Raw genomic sequence first — 21,719 nt, 5'->3', positions numbered from 1 at the left:
TTCTTTCATCCCCCCCCCCCACCCAAAGTTTTGTTCCTCAGCCTTAAAACTAATAATCCAAATTTTTTTGCCGTAACAGGATCTTTTTATTTTATTGCAGACATGTCCATTTGAGTATTTCAGCTCTAGCACTGAGAGATGTTTTTGGCACTGATGTAAACGTAAGAGCACTCTGCATGTCTCATAGGCTGAGCATTAGGGATTTTCCTTTTGTTCATGCTGAATCATTCGCATCCCCCTTTTTTCATTCTGGAAATTTAGTCTTGGACTTCAAATCCAAGAGTCATTTGCTTCTGTCCTCTCCAGCAGTGCTCAGAACATGTTCATAAGACACACATGACAGTGTTAAACGTGATATCCAAGGCTCTCGGGATAAAAGCATCTGCTAAATGCCATAATTGTACATAAATAGTAGGGTTACCAAACATTTCTGTACATGTTTCAGAACTGCCAAAGTCTGCTATCAAAAGTCAGAAATCGCATTATGAACACTTAAAAAAATGATCTCTCCTATAAAAGCTCCATACTCTCCAGCAGTGCTCAAAACATGTTCTGAAATCTAATTTCTCATCAAATTTAAAAAATGATCTCTCTTAAAAAAAAAGCTCTTTACTTTTATTGTTTGACAACTGTTTTCTCTATTTGTCTGCTTTCCCAAGGAAACATCTGCTGATACTTTAATGATCTCCTTTATGTCTCCTGAGCAAGTAAAGAGCAATACATTAAAGAGTTTATAGACTCACAAAGACCTTGACATTACGTATTGATGTTTTGACGTCAGCGGTTTGCATTATGTAATCCGCATTGATATCTATAGCTGCAGCAATGTTACTTTATATATGGAAACTTGTTTCTGGCACAGAATAAAAAAAAAAAAGGCAAAAAAAAAAAAGCTAATTGCAAATTTTTATCTCACAGTTCTGACTTTTTTCCTTGCAATTCTGAATTTGTATCTTGCAATTCTGGCTTTTTTTTTTCAGAATTGTGAAAAAAAGTCAGATTGTGAGATGAAAAGTTGTTGTTTTTTTATCCTATGGCAGAAACAAGCTTTCATATTTATATCATTCAACTAGTTAAATTTGGTGAAAATTAGGGATGCATGATATTATCGGACCGATATCGGCCGATAATGGCTTTAAATGTACCTATCGGCATCGGCCCGATATAAACAATTATGCCGATATGTCTTGCCGATAAGAGGAATATGTTAACTCACATGTGCTCAGGGTGTGCTAGCGATTAGATCACGTCAGCAGTGTGACTCATTTTTGAAGCAAAGTTTTGCCTGAATGATGATTGGATTCACTGCTTTGGATCGCTGCATTTAAACTGAGAATGCACTTATAAAATGAGGCGTTCAGTGTATGATAGAGTAAAGGTCAGAAGCTATAGCTTACATAAAAAAATAAAAAAATCACAAACATGACACTTGTAAATTAAATAATTTTATATAGCCTATATTGATTTATTCATTAATGTGTAATATATGTCATATCTTTTAAACAAATTATTAGCTCTAAAATATTTTCAGAATTTTTACAACTCTTTTGCTTTAGACCATCTACAAATGTTAAATCTTAAAATAAAATGTTAAGGTTACTACTGTATCTTTCTGAAAAAAATGCAGTGATTGATATATAGTTTATTTATAGTTATTTTCAAAGCTTCAATGTACTGTCATTATAAAATAACTTAATTATTGTTTATTTAATTCTAACAAATAAGTTCTTGTTAAAAACTAACCAAAATGTAAAATAATTTGCTTATAATTTCCACACAGGAGAGACTTGGTGTTGTTTCCAAACAAAAGGAAATATATCGGTATCGGAATTGGCATCGGCTATCGGCCAAAACGAGTTGAAAAATATCGGCATATCGGATATCAGCAAAAATTCAATATCGTGCATCCCTAGTGAAAATGTCGGCAGATTCTGTCTCGCGTCACTTGTAACGCGGCAGATCATTTGTGAACAGCTCACCTTCATGCACACACACACAGGGGCCGTATTCATCTTAAATGAAATTAAACCGGTTCCCTTTTTTTTGTGCTTCTTTAATAGCATACAGCGAGAGGGAACACTATTAGGGAATTACTCACGCTCTCAACGCAAAGTGCTTGACATTCAACTGTGAATGAGGAGCTGTGTTTGCTCAAGCGAACTCCAGAGCACAATCAGGTTTTGCGAGACTGGAGGTAGCTCTGGCTCGAACCGACTGGAGAGCGGCCAAGCTTTTGCAGGAGTTTCTCTTTTCTTCTGTGTGATATTTACTTTACAGCCATTCAGAGCAACCGACCGGGGCGATACAGACAAGCATGGAAAAAAAGACTAAGTCCCTCTTTAACACATATTCTTCTCGAGTATTGACACAACAGTGCGGTTCCAATGAAATCGGGTTCTTTAGTGGAGATGTTGAGCTACGTATGGACTGGAAAGGGTGGTTCACGTGATGGGGAAGGGGGTGGACGTGGGGGCATGGCGTGACTCATACTCTTTATTGCTGGATAGAGGACTGAGTCTGTCCTCTTTTATGGGAAATGAATGAATAAACATTGGCGGGTCATGCTTTTGTCGTGACTCACAGACATAGTTTCAAGCATGATAGGAATAATAGGGAAATACAGCAGTTGTGTTATTTGACTGTGAATTCTTTTGGATCCACACCACGGTGTAAAACACCGGCATGTACGGGCAGGTAGAAAGTCGATTTACTTCCCCTCCTTTTGTGCGCCAGTCGCTATTGTGAAAACTGAGATCTCTGCGATCAGAGACCCAGAGATCGCTGATGCATCTGACCCACATACTGATCTGCTCATTTGTTTTGCTGTGCTGTTGGGTAAATAACGAGGTTTAATTGTTTGGTTGGCCATTAAGGTACAGTTCACCCAAATATGAAACTTCGGTCATCGTGTTGTTTGAAACATGTTTTCTGTGGATGTACCGTAATATTTATGATAATGGGATCATAAAAGTATTTTATACAACCTGTGTGCTATATTTCATGTCTCCTGAAGACATACAATAGCTGTTTGGGTGGAACAGACTGTAATTTTAATCTTGCCTTCAGCTGTAGAGCTCAAATCTCATTGCACTTCAATGAGTAATGACTATTTTAATTAATTGTGGTCTGTTTCTCTCACAAAACTATCAGGTTTCAACCAAGGTGAGGGTGTGTAGATGATGCCTGAATGTTCATTATTTGCTGAACTGTCCCTTTAAGAGTGTAGTTCACCCAAAAAAATGACACTTCTGTCATCTTTTTTTCATTCTAATGTGATTGTAGAATATTTTGGGGAATCTACAAACTGATCTTTTCCATGCAGTGGAGCTGACTGAAAGTAACAAAAACACCATGAAAGTGCCATGAAAACAGTCGATATGACTTGTTATGGAGCCATACGATTGCTTTGTGTTCAAATTTCAGTTGTTATTTGAGCTCTGAAACCTCACTGACATCTCTTCATCACACAAAGCTGTCATATGACTTCAAAAGACTTGATAAAAGAAGAATAAGTATAGAAAAAAAATGTCTTTTTTGGAGCTTGGCACCGTTCATCGTATCACTTTGAATGAATTAAAAAGAGCAGCATGAACATTTTTTGTATTACCCAGAAAAAGAAAAAATCAAACAGGTGTGAAACAACAAGGAGAGTAAATTCACCCATAAATGACACTTCTGTCGTATGTGATTCACCCTAATGTCATCTTAGGATATTTTGGGAAATCCACAAACTGATCTTTTCTGTACAGTCACAAAAACGCCATAAAAGTACCATGAAAATGCTCCATATGACTTTTGTGCTTTATTGCAAGTGATCTGAAACCATGTTGTAGATTTGTGCCTGAAATTTAAGTTGCTTTTTGATTGTTTTACAGTGTTGTTTAGTGCTACTTTCCCATTCACTTTCTTTGTATAGAAAGAGCAGCTAGAACATTTTGCATAACACCTCAAAGAGTGAAATATGCCCAAAAATGACAGTTCTGTCATAACTTATTCACTCTAATGTCATTTAAAGAAATTTTGTGAATCTAGAAACTAATCTTTTCCATACAGTGATAGTAAACACTGACCAAAAGTGACAAGAAAGTACCATGAAAATTGTCCACATGACTTTTGTGCTTTATTTGCAAGCGTTCTGAGACCATGCAATAGATCTGTGTCCAAAATATAAGTTGTTATTAATCTGCTCATTTGCATCTATTCGTCACACAAAACAATCATATGACTTCATAAAACAGATTATGGATCACTTTTACAGTGCTTTTCATTGTATAGAAAGAGCAGCTTGAACATTTTGCATAACATTTACTGTATTTTTGAGTTCCCCAGAAGAAAGCAAAAAAACAACACAAGGGTGTGTAAATGATGCCAAAATGTTCATTATTTGGCCAACTATCCCTATAAAGGAGTACAATTTGCCCAAAAAAATGAGTTCTGTCATAATTTATTCACGCTAATGTCATTTAAAAAAAAAATTGGGAATCTACAAACTGATGTTTTCCATACAATAAAAGTAAACAGACCAAAAATGACAAAAACACCATAAAAGTGCCATGAAAATTGTCCACATGGCTTTTGTGCTTTATTTGCAAGCGTTCTGCGACCATGCAATAGATCTGTGTCCAAAATTTAAGGTGTTATTAATCTATATGGCTCATTTGCATCTATTCATCACACAAAACAAGCATATGACTTTGTAAAACAGAGAATGGATCACTTTTACAGTTTTTTTTCTTTCCCATTCACTTGCATTGTATAGAAAGAGCAGCTTGAACATTTTGTATAATATCTCTTTTTGAGTTTCTCAGAAGAAAGATCAAACATACAGGTTTGCAACAACATGAGGGTGTGTAAATGATGCCAGAATGTTCATTTTTGAGTGAACGATCCCTTTAAAGTTGGTCAGAATCGAGCAGTAGGTGTATTAACTGCAATTTCTGTCTAATATTGTTCGGTAGGACACAGACAGAAACTGGAAGACCCCCCTAAACCGCCGCTGTTCTCCGAGCGCCTGAGCGAGTTAGAGCGTTTCCGCCAGACCAGCATGAGAGTTGCCGTGCAAACCCAGAGTCCCCGGCCGTCTCTCAACGCCATGCCGAACTCCTTCAATCCGCAGGGGCAAACTCAGATCTCAGGTAAACCGGCCCTTCAACGCAACTATTTCAGCCTGTCTGGCATGACCTTTAATGGAGAATGGCTGTGGTTTATGTACTGTACAAACATCAGTGTTTGGAGAACAGGTAGGTTTATTTAAGAGGCCTGATTTGAAGATAAACCTGCGAAGATAAAAGCCAGTGGGCGAGAATGATGCAAGAAATAGAAATGGTAAATTCGACAACGTCGATCAGATTTAAACAGGAGATAATGATGGACGTGCCAAATCTGACAGTCGCAAATCCTTTTGTCTGCTTTTGAGGCTTTATCTTTGTTTGGGACTGGCTGCTTACATCACCTTAAAGGGATAGTTCACCCAAAAATGAAAACTCATTGTTTACTCACCCTCATTTCAATCCATACCTGAGTTTCTTTATTTAATGGAACACAAAAGATGTTCTGATGAATCTTTGTGCTTCTCTTCATCTTCAAACCACGTCTGTGAAGGACAGAAAAGCATCAGTCCATTCACTACATTCAAGTCTTTAGAAATCATATGATAGTGAGGAACAGACCCAAATATCGTCAAATCTCATTCAAAATGGTGCAGACCAGGTTCTGGCGAAGACTGATGAAGATTCCTCCTTTTTTGTTCCACGGAAAAAATAACAGCTTACGGGTTTGGAACGACATGAGAGTGAGTAAATAATGACAGATTTTCATTTCTGGGTGAACTACTGCTTTAATTCCAGTACATTTGTCCAAATATTTTCATTAGTTCCTGCTTCACTTTTGGCATATTGGAGCGTGGGCTTTTTTTTGTTTTTTTTGTCTCATATGTGCTCAGCTTTAAAGTTTGCATAATGTTTGCCATTCTCTTGGAGCATCTCCAGCCCCTCTCCTGTCAGAGCGGACGCTGTGTTTACTAGAATACTGTAGAAAGCAAACAGGAAACCGTTCTTGGCTCTGAATGTGATTAAGCTATTTACATACCACAGCCTTTTATACTAGTCTGCTCTGTCTTGGTCTCCATATTGTTATAAAAAGAAAGGTCACCCACTTTGTGTGCACAACGAGTCTTTAAATATGGCTCACCAGGAAAGACTCTTCTGAGGGTGAATCTCAAAAACATAATTTTTTATATATATATAAAAAGTATGTTGTGCATAAAGACTAGTCTATTTCAGGACCCCTGCAATTTTTTGCATTGTCACATTATTTTCATGACAATTAAACACAACAAACCCTCTCCCTGTAATGCATCCTATTTATTTATTTATTTATTTTATTTACTTTAATTTAATTTCAATTGTGTGTGTGTATATATATATATAAAAGATATAATGCAAAACATCTTAATGGCCTTAAAAATAGAATTAATTTTCTTTTAATATATGCAAAACATAACTTTTTTCTTTTGCATCATTATTTTCATGCCAATTAAACACAACACACCCTCTCCCTATAATGCATCCTATTTATTTATTTTAATTTACTTTAATTTCAATTGTATATATATATATATATATATATATATATATATGTCAAAGATATCATAACAACGCAAAACATCTTAATGGTTATAAAAATAGAATTCAATTTCTTTTAATTTGCAAAACAAAACAAAAAAAAGTCTGCAAAACATAATTTTTTTTCTTTCACTTTTAGAGTGAGAGATAACCCAACATGTCCCTGACAGCTTTCACAAGATTGGCTCTTTTTTTGTGGTGGTGTGTGATACCGTTCATTTTTGAGGTCACTGTTGTAAACATCACTGAGCTATAAAAGCACTGCTGTGGTCCTGAGAGAAGAGGCTACAATCACACCCAAACACATCTTTGAGGATTCTGTCGTGCAGATGTTGACTGGAGTCATCTCATTTATCATGCTCACAGATCCGCGGCAGGCGCAGTCCTCTCCGCCCTGGTCCTACGAGCAGCCCTACACTCCTTACCTGAGCCAAATGACGTCTCCCTCCATCCACTCCACCACCCCGCTGTCCTCCACCCGCGCCACGGGCCTGCCCACCATCAGCGACGTGCCAAGACGCCTCTCAGGTAAACTAACACCTTATAGAAAGTCCAATCACAGACAAGAGCTCTATTATCTCAAATGCTTCAGCAATGAGACTAAGACAATGTCTCAAACTGTGCTCAGATTTGATACTTAAATTCTCAACAAGTTCTCCCAAGATCAAATCCACCTTCATTTTACGCACTACTGGCCAAAAGTTTGGAATAAAAATGATTTTTTAAATGTTTTTAAAAGAGGGTTCTTCTTACCAAGGGTGCATTTATTTGATTAAACTTACAATAAATACAGTAAAATTGTGATATATTATTATAATTTAAAATAACTTTTCCATTTTTAAATATTTACAAATGTAATTTATTCATGTGATGCGCAGCTGAATTTTCAGCATCATTACTCCAGTCTTCAGTGTCACATGATTCTTCAGAAATCATTCTAATATGCTGATTTGCTGCTCACTTATTATTACAACTCAATTATTTAAAAATGGTTCTTATTATTACCAATGCTGAAAACAGCTTATTATATTTTGTTAATGATTATGTGATCAATAACAACATTTATTTGAAATAGAAATGTTTTTTTTTTTTTTTTATCTTACCCCAAACTTTTTACTGTTTTTTTTTTAATCAAATAAATACAGTCTTGGTGAGCACAAGAGACCTCTTTCAAAAACATGTTGTCTTTTTCTTTTTTTCCAAGTATTTTATTTTTAATTTTCCTATATATTTTTATATAATTGTCCTATATTATTTCCTAAAGTTTAGTTTTAGTTTTTTGAGTCAAAATTGATATCTAAATTCAAGTTGAAATCAACATTTTTCAGGCTGTTTTAGCAACCATCTGTCATATAGACTCATTTTTATTACCCAATCAATTAAAGATAAATCAAATCAAGCCCCGCCAAATTTTTATGCATTGAACATCCTGTTTCATGATGTGGGATTACAGAAGTAAAGTGAGTTTTTCACTTGTTGACTCCACATGAAATCACAACTGAGCTATAAAAGAGCAACCTCTGAGCAATTCAATTCTCCTCTGGCTCATATCGCTTTCTCTGCCAACCACTCATTTCAGAAATGTGGGAAATGGAGTGTCTCAATGTGCCTGTATTTACTTTCTTAGCTGATCGTGTTAGCCATGAACATTTGTCCAAACACTCATTCGCTGAAGTCGAATCAAAGCATTTTTCCAGCGTTAACTTTCTGCTTTGTAAGCGTTTACGTCGCCCGTGGGCAAATGGCTTCCAAGCACTAGCACCTTTAAAAATAGAGAGCATTTGAAAGAATATCTCCCCTAATCCCCGTCCTCTCCGATGGAGTCTTTGAACTCAGCTCTCTTTTGAAATGCCTTGAAAAGGAACAATAAAACAGACTAGAGTTTCTGCCTCACGGACCTCAAAAGGTAAACGGGTAGTTGGTACATAACACGTCTATTGGATTTTATAATAGAATTTATTTGAATGCAGGGAAAGTTATGTCATAACTTCTGTAACTGATCACTATTTCTCTATTTATCTCTTTAATGTTCTTTTAATTATACAACTGTATTTTCGTTTTTATTTTAAATGATCATGCATTGTAACAAATACATTTCTAAAATATTGCAAATATATATATTGAGCATTTATATCAAATAATACATTTTATAAAAATATATTTTAAATATTTATATAATTTTATTTTATTTATACTACTTTATTTGTATTTTTTGTCCTAAAAGTTAATAAAATAAAATAATATATTTAAAATAATTTTTATAATATATATATATATATATATATACACATGCATTTTTAAAATGCACAAATATTGCATTTTTTATATTTATATTTAAAGCTATCGAGTGAAAACAAATGAAAAAGTAGTATAAATAAAATAAAATATTAAAGAGATAAAATAAATAAATAGTTGCATGCACAATTTTAATATACAGTATATACACACATTGCATGCACAATAAATTATATATTTCATGCATATTTTTTTTTTTTTCATCCATACTAGTTCATTTTAAATGACAAATGCATTTTTAAAACATACAAATATTCCACATAGCATTTAAATTCACATGCGTTCATAACGGTTGCATGAACAATAATTACAAGAGAATGTTGTTTAAAATAGTTTTAGATGGGGTTTTAAAAAGCAATTCTCGTCAACTATCCAAAAGCTCTCGAGTCCAAACCCTAGGAAGAGCTTGCTGTGACTGTGCCTTTATTAATGAAATAGGCACCAGATTGCGGTCCACCCGCCCTTTGGGGTTCGTTTTGAAACAAACACACAGCGTGGACGTTTTCTTTAATACACCTGTTTGACTCTCCGCCAGGTTGGTTTTTGAACTTTTTTTTTGGCTCCCCACCCTAACTGTTTTCTTTGAGCCTGGAGCGAATGTGAAAGTTTAAATGGCTTCTTGGTGTGGCTGCTTTTTGAACCCCGGCCAGCTGCCTCGTTGGGTTTGATTAGTTTAGATTTCACCCGGCTTTCATCTTGGAGATGTCAGCCTTTGTTCTTTCCTCAAAGAGACACACGCACCTCTTGGTCCTAACGCCCCTTATTCTTCCTCGGAGCGCCGCTGAATGGCTCGGTCTCGAGAAGACACGTCCAGAACACATCGCACCCTCTGCAGCTGCTTGCGTGGCTGTTCTTCTCCACCGTGGGCTCGTGTTACACCTTTCAGCCAGAGACCTGGTGACTGATAACGACGCAGATGAAGGCATGCATAATATTACACAGAGAGCGATGAATTATCAGAGCGGGATACTGGAGGACCGTATAGAACTTTGATTTTTCCTTTTGTGGAAGTCTGTTTAAGGAGGCTGGTTTAAAAGCATGTTTGGTGGACTCAATGATGGTATCAAGTCTGAATATCTCAGTACTTTGATATATGCAATAACACAGAATGCATATACAAATCAAATGTATACCTTGATAAAAAGTGGCTTTGGATAAAGACATCTTCCAAATGAGTAAATGGATCTTCATCTAAGGATCTTCAGAGAATACCATGGTACATATCCACAAAACATGGTACTCTGATATATACCATAATGTGTTATGGCATTTAAAAAATACCATGTTGTATGTCCATGGTATTTTGATATATACCAAGGTACCGAATACAAAAAAGTACTTTAGCAGTACCATGATTTTGAAGTCTCTTCTGCTCATCAAGGCTTCATTTATTTGATCAAAAATACAGTAAAACACAGTAATACTGTGAAATATTACAATTTAAAATAACTAGAAAAATATAAATCTTTTTTAACACTATAAATGTCTTTACTGTTACTTTTGAACAATTTAATGCATCCTCGGTGAATAAAAGTATTCATTTAAAAAAAAAGAAAAAATCTTACTGACCCCAAAACACCATGATACATCTTTGTTAGTGGCTTCTGTACCTCTTAATGTGCTCTTAAAGTAAGCAGGCAGTCTTGTAGCAGGCAACCCGAGGTCAAAGGTCGCAAGATCACACTGATGATAGGTCACAGCTTGAGCCATCATGATCCTCTTGGTTTCTAGCCTTGAGCTTCAGCTACTAGACCACACCATCCCTGTAATACAAAGTGATTGATGTCATATTAAGTTTAGCCAAAAAGGGTCTGGCAAGAGCCGATAGCATAATGGGTTCATTCTCGTGAATGTCTGCAGTGAGGAGCGATGTTTAATGGTGATTGAAGGTTGTATATGTGAATTTCTGTCATTGTTTTGGAAATGTGACTTGGGTCTCCTCTCTTCTGCACTGTCTCCCTGAAGTGTCTTTTTTGTTTGGTTTGAAATGTCAAGAGTTGATAATGGGGAGAGACAATCTGCTCATAATTGGCCACACATGTTCTGTAAAGTTTGCCGAACTGTCACTCATAAAGCGGCGCTCATGGACAACACGCGACCGCTCCTAAACCAGCAGACAAGCTTACGGGAAAGACATAAAAAAACGTACTGTACCTCAGCAACAGGGTGAGAGGAAGGATGAGACGTGATTAGATCAGAGACTTTGTTTGAAGTGAAGGAAAGAAAAGGAAAAATGGACAAGGAAAAGGGGAAACAGAAAGGAAAAGATACTTGGTTTATTTGAATTCAAAGAAAAACATGAAGATTGGAAAAGGGAAAGGAATGGAAAAACAGACAGAAAAAGATTTTAGTTTGAAGTAAAAGGAAAGAAAAGGGGGAATTGAAGTGGGGAAGAGTCAGGAAAGAGGAAATGGAAAGAAAAGGAAAGGAAAGGAAAGCTTGTTTGAAGTAAAAGAAAAGGGGGAAATAGAAATTGGAAAGGAAATAGGAAATACACAGGAAAATATTCTGGTTTGTTTTAAGTAAAGAAAAAGGGAAATTATATGGTAAGAAAAAGTGAAACGGGAAGGAAAATACTTCAGTTTGTTTGAAGTAAAGGGAAGAAAATGGTCAAATAACCTGGGAAAGGTTAGGAAAGGGGAAATGGAAGGGAAAAAGTGTTTTAGTTAAATGGGAATTGGAAAGAAAAGGAGAATCATTTTGGTTGGTTTGAAGAAACTGAAAAAGGAAAATTGGACTGGAAAACGGAAACAGAAAGAGGAAAAAATGGTTTCATTGAAGTAGCGTAATGGCAAAGGAAAGAGGAAATAGTAAGTTAAAATCAGAGAAATGAAAAGTAAAAGGTTTAGATTTGAAGCAAAGGAAAGAAAATAGGAAAGGTCAGGAAAGGGGAAGTGGAAAGGAAAAGAGTTTGGGTTTGTATGAAGTAAAGAAATGTGGGAATGGGAAAAGAAAGCGAGTAGAGAGGATTTTACTTTTTTGTGAACTAAAGGAAATAAAATGGGTAACTGAAATGGGAAAGGTCATGAAAGGGGAAATAGAAAGGAAGAGAAAAGAGTTTGGGTTTGTTTGAAAGAAAGAAAAGGAAAAGAAAGGGGAAATGCAATGGAAAGGAAAAGAGGAGAGGAGTTTGGGATTGTTTGTTTATAGCCTTTAATTTAGCAGGCGGCTCCATTTGAAAAGCAGATCATGATGAATGCAGAGTGCAAAAATAGACAGATGTGGAGATGATAAGACGTTCCTCTGGGATTCTCTCTCCTGGGGTTCTGGGAGTCACAGCCCATTAGTGGTTTATAATTTAAAAACATCTTGTGGTTCTAAGAGAGAAGATCGGCCCTTCTCTTTGGCTAATCGCAGACATGCCACCACATCTGAGACTGCTCATTATGCATCCTTTGGAAACTGTTTTTTCCTCTAAGCGTTTCCATGTGCGCTCCCAGTTTATTCCAACATTTCTCTTTGATATTCATATAAATGCGAGGATGCGTGTGTTTGCGCATGTGAGCGTGAACGCACACGAAACGTTTGCATACAAACCCCCGGACAACCTTCAGCAAACGCCGCTCAAGAAACAAACAGCCAGAAGCCAAACTCACAATCTTTCAGCAGCACATCAGCGCCTTTTGACAGTTCGTTTGCATATTGATCTTTTATGGCCCGGTGACATTTTTGCAGCATTAGTCTTCACCTTGACCTTGAATCAACCCAAGCATTGTGTAATTCAGGTTGCAAATAAACATTTAATTCAAGTTTATGTTTTGCTAGAGTAATTAAACCGCTGACATGTGAGATGAGCCAGTTTCTCTTGTCGGTCAGTTAATATTTATTGCAGTTTCCTTGATTAAAATTCCTCAGACTGAGCTTGTAAAGAGAATCTGTTCATGTGGAGTCACAAACGAGATCAATGAGCAACAATATGAACTTTTTTCTTGCACTTTGAAGTGTCATTCTGACGCGTTCATGGCTTGGGCGTTCAAACACTGACTCGTATAATAACAAAGACAAAACTGTTTTCACTCTAATCAAAATGTTTGGGAGAGCATCTTCATATTTACTTCCATTATTTTTCACATTCATTATTTGGAAGAGAAATGCAGATAAAGTTGCATGCGCTTCATTCTTCACAAGCTTCTTTTGAGTTTATAAAGGGGAGTTTTATGTTGACAGGCTAGTTAGTTTAAGCTGTATGCAAATTAAGTTTGACAGCGCCCTCTTCTGTCTGATTTAACAATGTTCCTTTATTCATTTCAGTCTCAATTGATGTGGATGTCATTATATTTATCTTGAGAGCATGCATCTAGTTCAAAAACAATGTAGGGTGTCACAGGCGAGCTAATAAATAAATACAACTGAGTTGAAAAGAGTTAAAGTGACCCAGCAGCATTTTGCAAAACTAAATATTTAACTACAAAAAATATGATAGTATAAATAACCCACATAGACTGAAATAAACTAATGAATCCATTTTAAAACTGAATGTTATATGCAATGGGGCCCAAAAGTATATTATGTAACTTTTTTTAGGCTTCAAAAATAGATACAAAGAAAATGTAGAATGTAAAATGAAAATGTCAGATTCTGCACTTTTTCCAACATGATAGATAAGTAAAATAAAGTTAAAATGCACAATTGTGCATTAACACAATGAAACCTTTAATGGAAAATGTATCTTTACAAATCTATAAACATCAGATTATATCATTGATTTATATAATCAGAGCATTTATCTTATACAAAAACAATGAGTAAAATTAACATTATGTTGTACTGTTCCTGATTGTTTTCGTACCATATAAATGCTGATTATATAAATAATAATAATAATGAATAATAATTTATGCATTTAGCAGACGCTTTTATCCAAAGCGACTTAGAGTGCATTCAGGCTATACATTTTTTACCAGTATGTAAATAAATAAAATAAATTATAAAAAATTATTAAATTATTATTATAAATAAATAAATGATATAACAGAAATTGTACTGAAAAGTATATAGCAATTTTAAAAAATGCACAAAAAAGCATTTTCACTATAGTGCACCCAGACTTTTGAACCGCACTGAAAGAAGACATGCTCAAAACTTTTTCTTGATTTAAATATCACTAAAAAAGCTGTTCTTTTTTCTCTCCACCAGGTACGTCGGATCTCAGTCCGTTCTCGGCCGATCCGCGGCAGTTTGAACGTCAGTTTCCCGGTTTGTCCTCCCTCACAGATTCCCGTTTTCCCAGTCCCAGAATGCACTATCCCGCGACCTTCACATACACCCCTACACCGGTCACCTCGGGCATGTCTCTGGGCACCACCCACTACCACACCTACCTGCCTCCGCCGTACCCCGGCTCCACCCAGAACCAAAGTGGGCCCTTCCAGACCAGCAGCACGCCGTACCTCTACTACGGCGCCTCGTCCGGGTCGTACCAGTTCTCAATGGTGCCGGGCGGAGATCGATCCCCCTCCAGGATGCTGCCGCCTTGCACTAGCGCATCCACCGGCAGCACCCTCATCAACCCCAACCTGCCCAATCAGGCAGATGGAGGCGAGGCGGACGGCAGCCACAGCAGCTCGCCAACTGTTCTCAACTCCAGCGGCAGGATGGACGAGTCCGTTTGGAGACCATATTGAGACAGTCTGGTCGAACGAGACCTCAATGCAGCACTGTTAGCCTTAAAGACCAAGAGCGAGAGATAATTGCTTGAAAGAATCATCGGATTAGAAGCACAAACTCACTGGTACTCATTGGTACAATATTGAATGGTTGCAGTGTATTTTTATGACTACACTGAGGTTTTTTTCTATAAAACAGATGACCCTTACAGGGAATGATATACGGCATTAAGATGCGATCATATTAGCAATATTTAAGCGAAATTTTGTAGAGCAACGGTAAATGTGAACGCACCTTTAGTCTAATTCATCTGACATTCCACTTCATCAGTGATATAACCTATAATGCAAGTCACTGAATTTAAAGGAATAGTTCAGCCAAAAATGAAAATACATTCACCTTCATGTCGTTCCAAACCCGTAGGACTTTCTTTCTTCTGCAGAACACAAAAGGAGATGTTTAGCACAATGCTGATGCTGCACATTTAGATACAACAAAAGTGTACTGTCACTGTCATGCCTGGTGTTTGGGGCTTTTTAAAGCACCAACAAAGTGACTTGTGAGCTCATTCAATAGCTTTGTGCAAAGAACAGACCTATATTTAAGAGTAAACGATGCCAGAACGTTTATTTTTGGATGAACTATCCCTTTTTCTGTCCTTGAGTAAACGTTCATTGCAATAGGAATGCATCCACACTATTGGCGCAGAATATTTTTATACTAACTTGGTATAATTTAGCATTTCTTAACACTGAAAGCAATTGTTTTTTGTTTTTTTATTTATGCGTGCTAGAAGTCAGCTATTTGAAACAGTACTGGCTAATTCCCTCTGATTATTTTAATTTATGTATGAAATGGTAGCAAACAGTACTGATTCGAGAAGCAATATAAGCCATATAAACTTTAAATTATGCGATGTGTTTAGAGGGACAAAATTTAAGACGTTTGATTTTTGGGACATCTATTAATAACTTAATGAAATATTTACTCGTTTTGTAATTTAAATGCTTTGTTATTATTATTGTTATTGTAAAGCAACCAAAAAGAAAATCCAATGATACGTAAGCAATGAAGGAAGGACATTTCATTGTAAGACTATATCCACAATTAAACGTTTGTGGATTTTTCTTATTTTTCTCAGAATAAATTCTCAGTCAGAAACGTTACATATTAAGACATCCAGAAATGTTTTAGACTGAGTACATCTGAGCGAGTAACATCTATAACAAAAACGATCAATAAATGTACAAAGATATGTTACGAGAGTTGACGTGCTGCACTCTCCACTTGTTTGATTTTGGTATCCGATGTTTATCTAGTTAATTTATTTTAGATTTTTTTTTTTATTTAATGTTTTTCGGTGACTACAAGAACGACCAAGCAGTGCAGCAGTGGCCTAAACCTTTGCATCTTCAGATACAGACATGATCAAATCTCTCGCATGCACTTGCAATAATAAAACGGCCAGTTTCCATCTCTTGTGCAGATATGAAACCAATACGATCATCAGCCTTCTGTTCTATAACTGGATGGTTAACTGCACTTTGTAGGTTAGTTAAACACTATGCAAACTGTACTACAACAATCAAACTCAGAAATGTCTCTTTGCTGTGTGCTAATGTTCTTGAGGTACAATATAATCAAGTACTTTTACTGGCATGTTAGACAACAGAATCTTTGGGCTGCAAGACATTTTACTGAACGGACAATCAAATTGAGTAGCCTAAATTACACAATGGATGTTTACCAGAAAAGTTTATCATCTCCATTTCTAGAATTTATTTATTGGTCAGCAATCCATAATGAGTTGGGATGAAATTATCACTGACAAGAGAACTCCTGCAAATATGTTACCAATTTTGAAAATTATATTTGCAATAATGCAATTTTCTTTACACTTTGTAGTTGGCGTCTTTGAAGAATATTGTGTATGTTTTTGGATTCAACAACAAGTGGTACTTGATAGAATGTTTGTCCAAATGTAAGTTAATAGGCTGCTGGCAGCGTCCCCTTCTGAAACAAACGTCACTTGTCTTTTTATTTCTATTTTTGTTTAGAACAAAGCACTTCTTCTTTTAAAGGGACCTAAAACAAATGAAGCCTAAATGGCAAAAACAAAAACACAAATGCATGTCCGGGTTATATTTTACTCAAGAAGTTACATTTAGCATGAAGAAAATAAATCCTGTTTTCAGGATTATAATTTTTTTCCAATTCAGAAAAACTACTTTAATGTGAAAAATCTTATTCCAAATTATAGTGAAACAGTAATGATAATATAAATACTTTTAATAAATGTAAATATTAGTGCTGTCAAACGATTAATCGCGATTAATCGCATCCAAAATAAAAGTTTTTGTTTGCATAATATGTCTGTGTTGTGTATATTTATTATTTATATATAAATACACACACATGCATGTATATATTTTGAAAATATTTACATGTATTTACATGTCTATATATTCATATAATTTATATTATAAATATATTTAATATATAAACAACGTATTTTTCTGAAATATATACATGCATGTGTGTGTATCTATATATACATAATAAATATACACAGTACACATACATACATTATGTAAAGAAAAACGTTTATTTTAGATGCGATTAATCACGATTAATCATTTAACAGCACTAGTAAATATGCGTTTTATTCATCTTACAGTAAATAATAATTATGAAAAATTATGAAAATGCAAAAAATCCTGAACAAATACCAAACGTGGTCCTAAACCTCATGCAAAATAGAATATCATGTTTATTTATTCCTTCGTTTTTTGTGATGAAATATAACCTGAACAAGATCAATTTTAAGAAAATCACCCAAAATGAATTGCATCTCCATTTGAAATCAAAAGGTCGTGGCAGAAACAACTCATCTGAGCTTAAAACAAACCTGTATATGTGTACCATCCACATTTGTCATTTCTTCTGTACAGTATTAAACTCCATTTCTTTGAGTTCGGTAACAATAACTACACTTACACTGCTGTTCTTAACTGCCCCACTATTTGATTTAGCCTTTTCTTTTACCGTGGTGTCTTCTGGTAGTGAGGAGAGCGTTTATGTTTACAGAATGTTTACAAAAAAGCTGCAAGCAGGTAACTGCAAATGTAAAGAACCTCTGCACTGTTAACTTTGTATGAATCCATGTTTAATTGCTTCAATATGCCTGATAATACAAGAACAACATTGGTCTGTCTTAATCAAACATGTCACAGGGCCAAATATTTATATGCTTTTGGGCTATGGACTATGTTTTTCATTGACCTTTTTATATGTAGTACCCTTGCAAGAGTCGGTTTTATGGGTCAATAGCAGAGATTCCTTCCATGAGACTATTTATATTCATTCTATACATTAAAAAAAAACCCATTGAGATTTCATTTACATACAGTACGTTCTGTCATTATCACAGACATATACAGAGAGTTTTGGGCTTCTCCTTATTTGCAAATTTCATTTACATTGCAAGTATGCAAGGTCAAATTAACACATGAAGAAAACCAAATGCTTCCGCGACGTCTTTTGCGCTCCATTATTGTTGTTTCTGTACTGTTAAATAAAGTGTATCGTATTTGAAACCCTGGAAATCCTGCTTTGGAAATATGCATCATTTTGATTGAACACAGTCCTTGGTTTGTAAACAACGGGAGCATTCCTTCCTTGCACATACTGTACAGATGTTTCAGTTTCGACAATCTTTCGTCCTGTTTCATCCATAAAGTTTGTGAAACTTTAACCTGTTCGTATGGGACTAACAATCCAGTAGAAAATTGTGAGATTTAGCATTTCTGATGATTGTATCATTTGTCTTTGAGAATAAAAATGGCTTTTTGTTATAACTCACTGTTTTCTTTTTTCATTTCATTAATGGGGAAAATATGATGATTATATTGACTGTATGTACCACTGTTAAAATAAGCAGTTTGATAAACACAAATGTGCAATCTGGTAAAGAAACGTAATGCATGAATTAACCACTTAAGGAAGGAACAGATCAAATTTGTTTTCAATGATTTTGCATATTTTTAGCAACACATGAATTTGTCCTTTTCTAATGACACTATGCACGAAAGATTTAATGATATAAACCAAATATTAAACAATATATATATATATATATATATATATATATAACTACATTTACTTTCAACCCCTTTTCAAAAATAAAAAAAGTCGTTGCGATCGTGATTGACTTCATTAAAAACACCTCAAGAGCAGGTGCTTCCTAGAAAATGTGAACTTGTGTTGGACGCACCAAGGGGAGCAAGAAAAACTACTTTCACTGCTGTTTCACTGAGCTCTAGTTAAATAACAACCTCAGGCGCTGCTGGTTTGACAGTCTGTATTATATATATATATGGCTGCACTGGAAAACTCCCACGACCAACAAAAAGAGCTAATCATCAAGGAAGTACTTCATTAAACGTCTGTATCTGAGTCATAGTTACTAAAACACATCCACAATCTGTTACATTTAGAAATGTCATTTAAAAATGCTGTTCAGCAGCTAATAAATAAGCTGAACTGAGCTGAACTCAACTCAACTGAGCACAACATTATTGAACTGAACAGAAGACAGAGCTAAGCTAAATTCAGTTTGAGAGTGAGACAACTAAACTTAAATGTGTTGAACTGAGCTTAACAACTGACCTTAGCTGAACTACAATGAACTGAATCAAACTGAAATGAACATAGCTGAAATTAAACAGAATGTAAATAAAAACAGAAAAATTCCGCCACATTAAAAAATGACATTGAGCCATCTGCAGTTTTGTTAAACAGAATTTACACCAAACTGAACTCAACCAATATTGAACTAAACTGAACAGAAGGGACTAAACTAATTAACTGAATTTATTTTAAGGCAGCTGAACTTTTAACTGAACTTCAAATTTAATAAGATTTAACTGAACATAGCTAATTTATTATACACAAAAACAGGAAAATTCTTTTACAAATGAAATTTTGCAACAGTTTTGTTGAGCTTTACTGATTAGACTGAAATGAAACTGAACCGAATCTAAATGAAGTGAACTGAATTTAACTGAACAAAATTTTAATTAACATTGCTGAACAGACTGGAAAGGAAAATAAGAAACATCTGCTAGAAATTAATTACATTTGCCAGCAATTTTATTAAAGTCGGGTTTTGAACTCGACTAAACTGATCTTAAATTAAATAAACTGAAACATTTAAAGGAAATAAGACTGGCTGAGCTGAACTAAACTATGTTCAATTGTCAAACTAAATGGAATTGAACTTAGCCGAATTAAAATAAACTGAACCAAACTGAATTTAACTGAACTTAGCTGACCTGAACTAAATATAAATAAAAACAGAGGAAAATTTAGAAATGACATTTAGCCATCAATAGTTTACTGAACTGAATTCACACAAAACTGAACCAATCTACACTGAACTAAGCCAAACTGAAGTAAACAGAACTGAATTTAACTGAACTGAAACATGCAATCAGTAGTATAATAAACTGAATTGACACAAATTGAACTAAGCTGAAATGAAGTGAACTGAATTGAATGCAACTGAACAGAATTTTTTTTTTAACTTAACATAGCTGAACTGACTGGAAATGAAAACAAGAAACAACTGCTACATTTAGAAATTACATTTGCCAACACAACAACTCAACTATCTTGGACTGAATTCAATAAGGGAAATACCAAACTGAATTTAACTGAACTGAACTAAAAATAAAAAGAGAAAATTTAGAAATGACATTTAGCCATCAGTTTACCGAATTGACACTAAACTGAACTGAAATCACTGGACTAAGCCAAACTGAAGTAAACAGAACTGAATTTAACTGAACTGAACAAGGTCATCAGTAGTTTAATGAACTGAATTGACATTTGACACTAAAATCTATCTCAACTTTGCTGAACTGAAGTAAATTTAACTGAGCAGAACCAAATTGAACTTAACATAGCTGAACTGACTGGAAATGAAAACTCGAAACATCTGCTATTTTTACTGTAGAAATTACATTTGCCAGCAGCTCTGTTGAAATAAATTGATCTAAACTGAACTAAACTGAACAGAACTAAAGTTGTACTGCCGCTGTCTGTCGGCCTCCTGAGGGTTTTATGAGTTTGCACTTCTTAATCTTTCCAAAGAATGAAAGATATAGCTGGTCTGCATTTTACATTACACTTCCCCGTCATACAGGCTGGAAATAAATAGGGCTTTCTGAACAGCTCTGATGAAAATCTGAGAGAGCTTTTCGGCCCTGGTTTACATTGTGCAACGGTACTTTAACTTGAAGAGCATAGTGATGTTTAAACTTCCTCGAGTCAGTCTGTTGAACGGGCCTTATCGGTGCATATCTTGCCAGAATATGTAGGCCCAAATCTCCATGAGATATTATATGATTTCCTGTCACTTTTCCTGACTCTATTCTGAATTTCCACCAGAGACTTTCATAACATACACTTCAAGACAGACAAATGCTCCATTATGCAGCGCGTGATGATTAATGCCCGTTAATGTGTCAGATGAAACGGATCGGTTAATGCTGTGAGCTGTTCAGACACATTGCCAACTGTTTGTCTAAACCTGCACTGAGGGTCTTTAAACGGCCCCATCAATGAACGCAAACATCCATAAGTTCAGCTTGGATCAATGTTTGGTTTGGATCCCCTCAGCCAGGAAACGACTCAATGGGCTTATTTAGCACTACTTAGAGCGAGTTCGACACTATTACATTGTTTTAAGACAAAACACGTGTGTTTCCTTTTGAAAATGAACATTGTGCTCAATGTTCTGTCATCTTTATCAGGGCTAATTGATAAAAGTTCTCAGATTCTGTTTTCATTCGTGGGTCGGCACGTTGCCTGACGGTTTTAAGTGAAAATAAACAAGTACGAAGAGAGAGCAAGAACTAATGATGGTCTTTCCGTATCAAACAAAAGTGGGGTTGATAGTACAAAAGCCAAACGCTGAAACAATCTAAGAATTAGGAACATCATCTCTGGCCTTTTTAACGGGGTCATATGATGCGATTTCAAGTTTTCCTTTCTCTTTGGAGTGTTACAAGCTGATTGTGAATAGATAAGATCCCTGAAGTTGCAAAGACTAAAGTCTCAAAACCAAAAAGATATTCTTTATCAAAGTTAAGAGTCAACCACGCCTACCTAAAACGGCTCGTTCTAACGCCC

The 21,719-nt window shown here is 35.4% G+C and overlaps 1 protein-coding gene and 1 long non-coding RNA gene across 4 annotated transcripts in view; one reads left to right on the top strand and one right to left on the bottom strand.

The window, feature by feature from the left end:
• Nucleotides 1-16,665, top strand: part of LOC107653853 (runt-related transcription factor 2-like) — a 70,950-nt gene extending 54,285 nt beyond the window's left edge. For 2 of the 3 annotated variants that reach the window (XM_016440712.1, XM_016440721.1), the window contains 3 exons: nt 4,959-5,135; nt 6,990-7,151; nt 14,055-16,665. In XM_016440712.1, coding sequence (XP_016296198.1) covers nt 4,959-5,135; nt 6,990-7,151; nt 14,055-14,542 — 827 coding nt within the window. In that variant the 3' untranslated portion in view covers nt 14,543-16,665. The remainder of the gene's footprint in view (nt 1-4,958; nt 5,136-6,989; nt 7,152-14,054) is intronic. The other variant, XM_016440727.1, reaches the window with a different exon arrangement.
• Nucleotides 9,204-21,719, bottom strand: part of LOC107653904 (uncharacterized) — a 24,886-nt gene continuing 12,370 nt past the window's right edge. The window contains exons 3-4 of the long non-coding RNA XR_001630285.1: nt 10,529-10,681; nt 9,204-9,819 (exon numbers count right to left, since the gene is read on the bottom strand). This is a non-coding gene — a long non-coding RNA (uncharacterized LOC107653904). The remainder of the gene's footprint in view (nt 9,820-10,528; nt 10,682-21,719) is intronic.

Source organism: Sinocyclocheilus anshuiensis, unplaced genomic scaffold (assembly GCF_001515605.1).
Source record: "Sinocyclocheilus anshuiensis isolate Anshui unplaced genomic scaffold, SAMN03320099.WGS_v1.1 scaffold1561, whole genome shotgun sequence".
In the NCBI taxonomy this organism is placed as follows: Eukaryota; Metazoa; Chordata; class Actinopteri; order Cypriniformes; family Cyprinidae; genus Sinocyclocheilus; species Sinocyclocheilus anshuiensis.
This window is presented reverse-complemented; position numbering and strand designations above follow the sequence as displayed.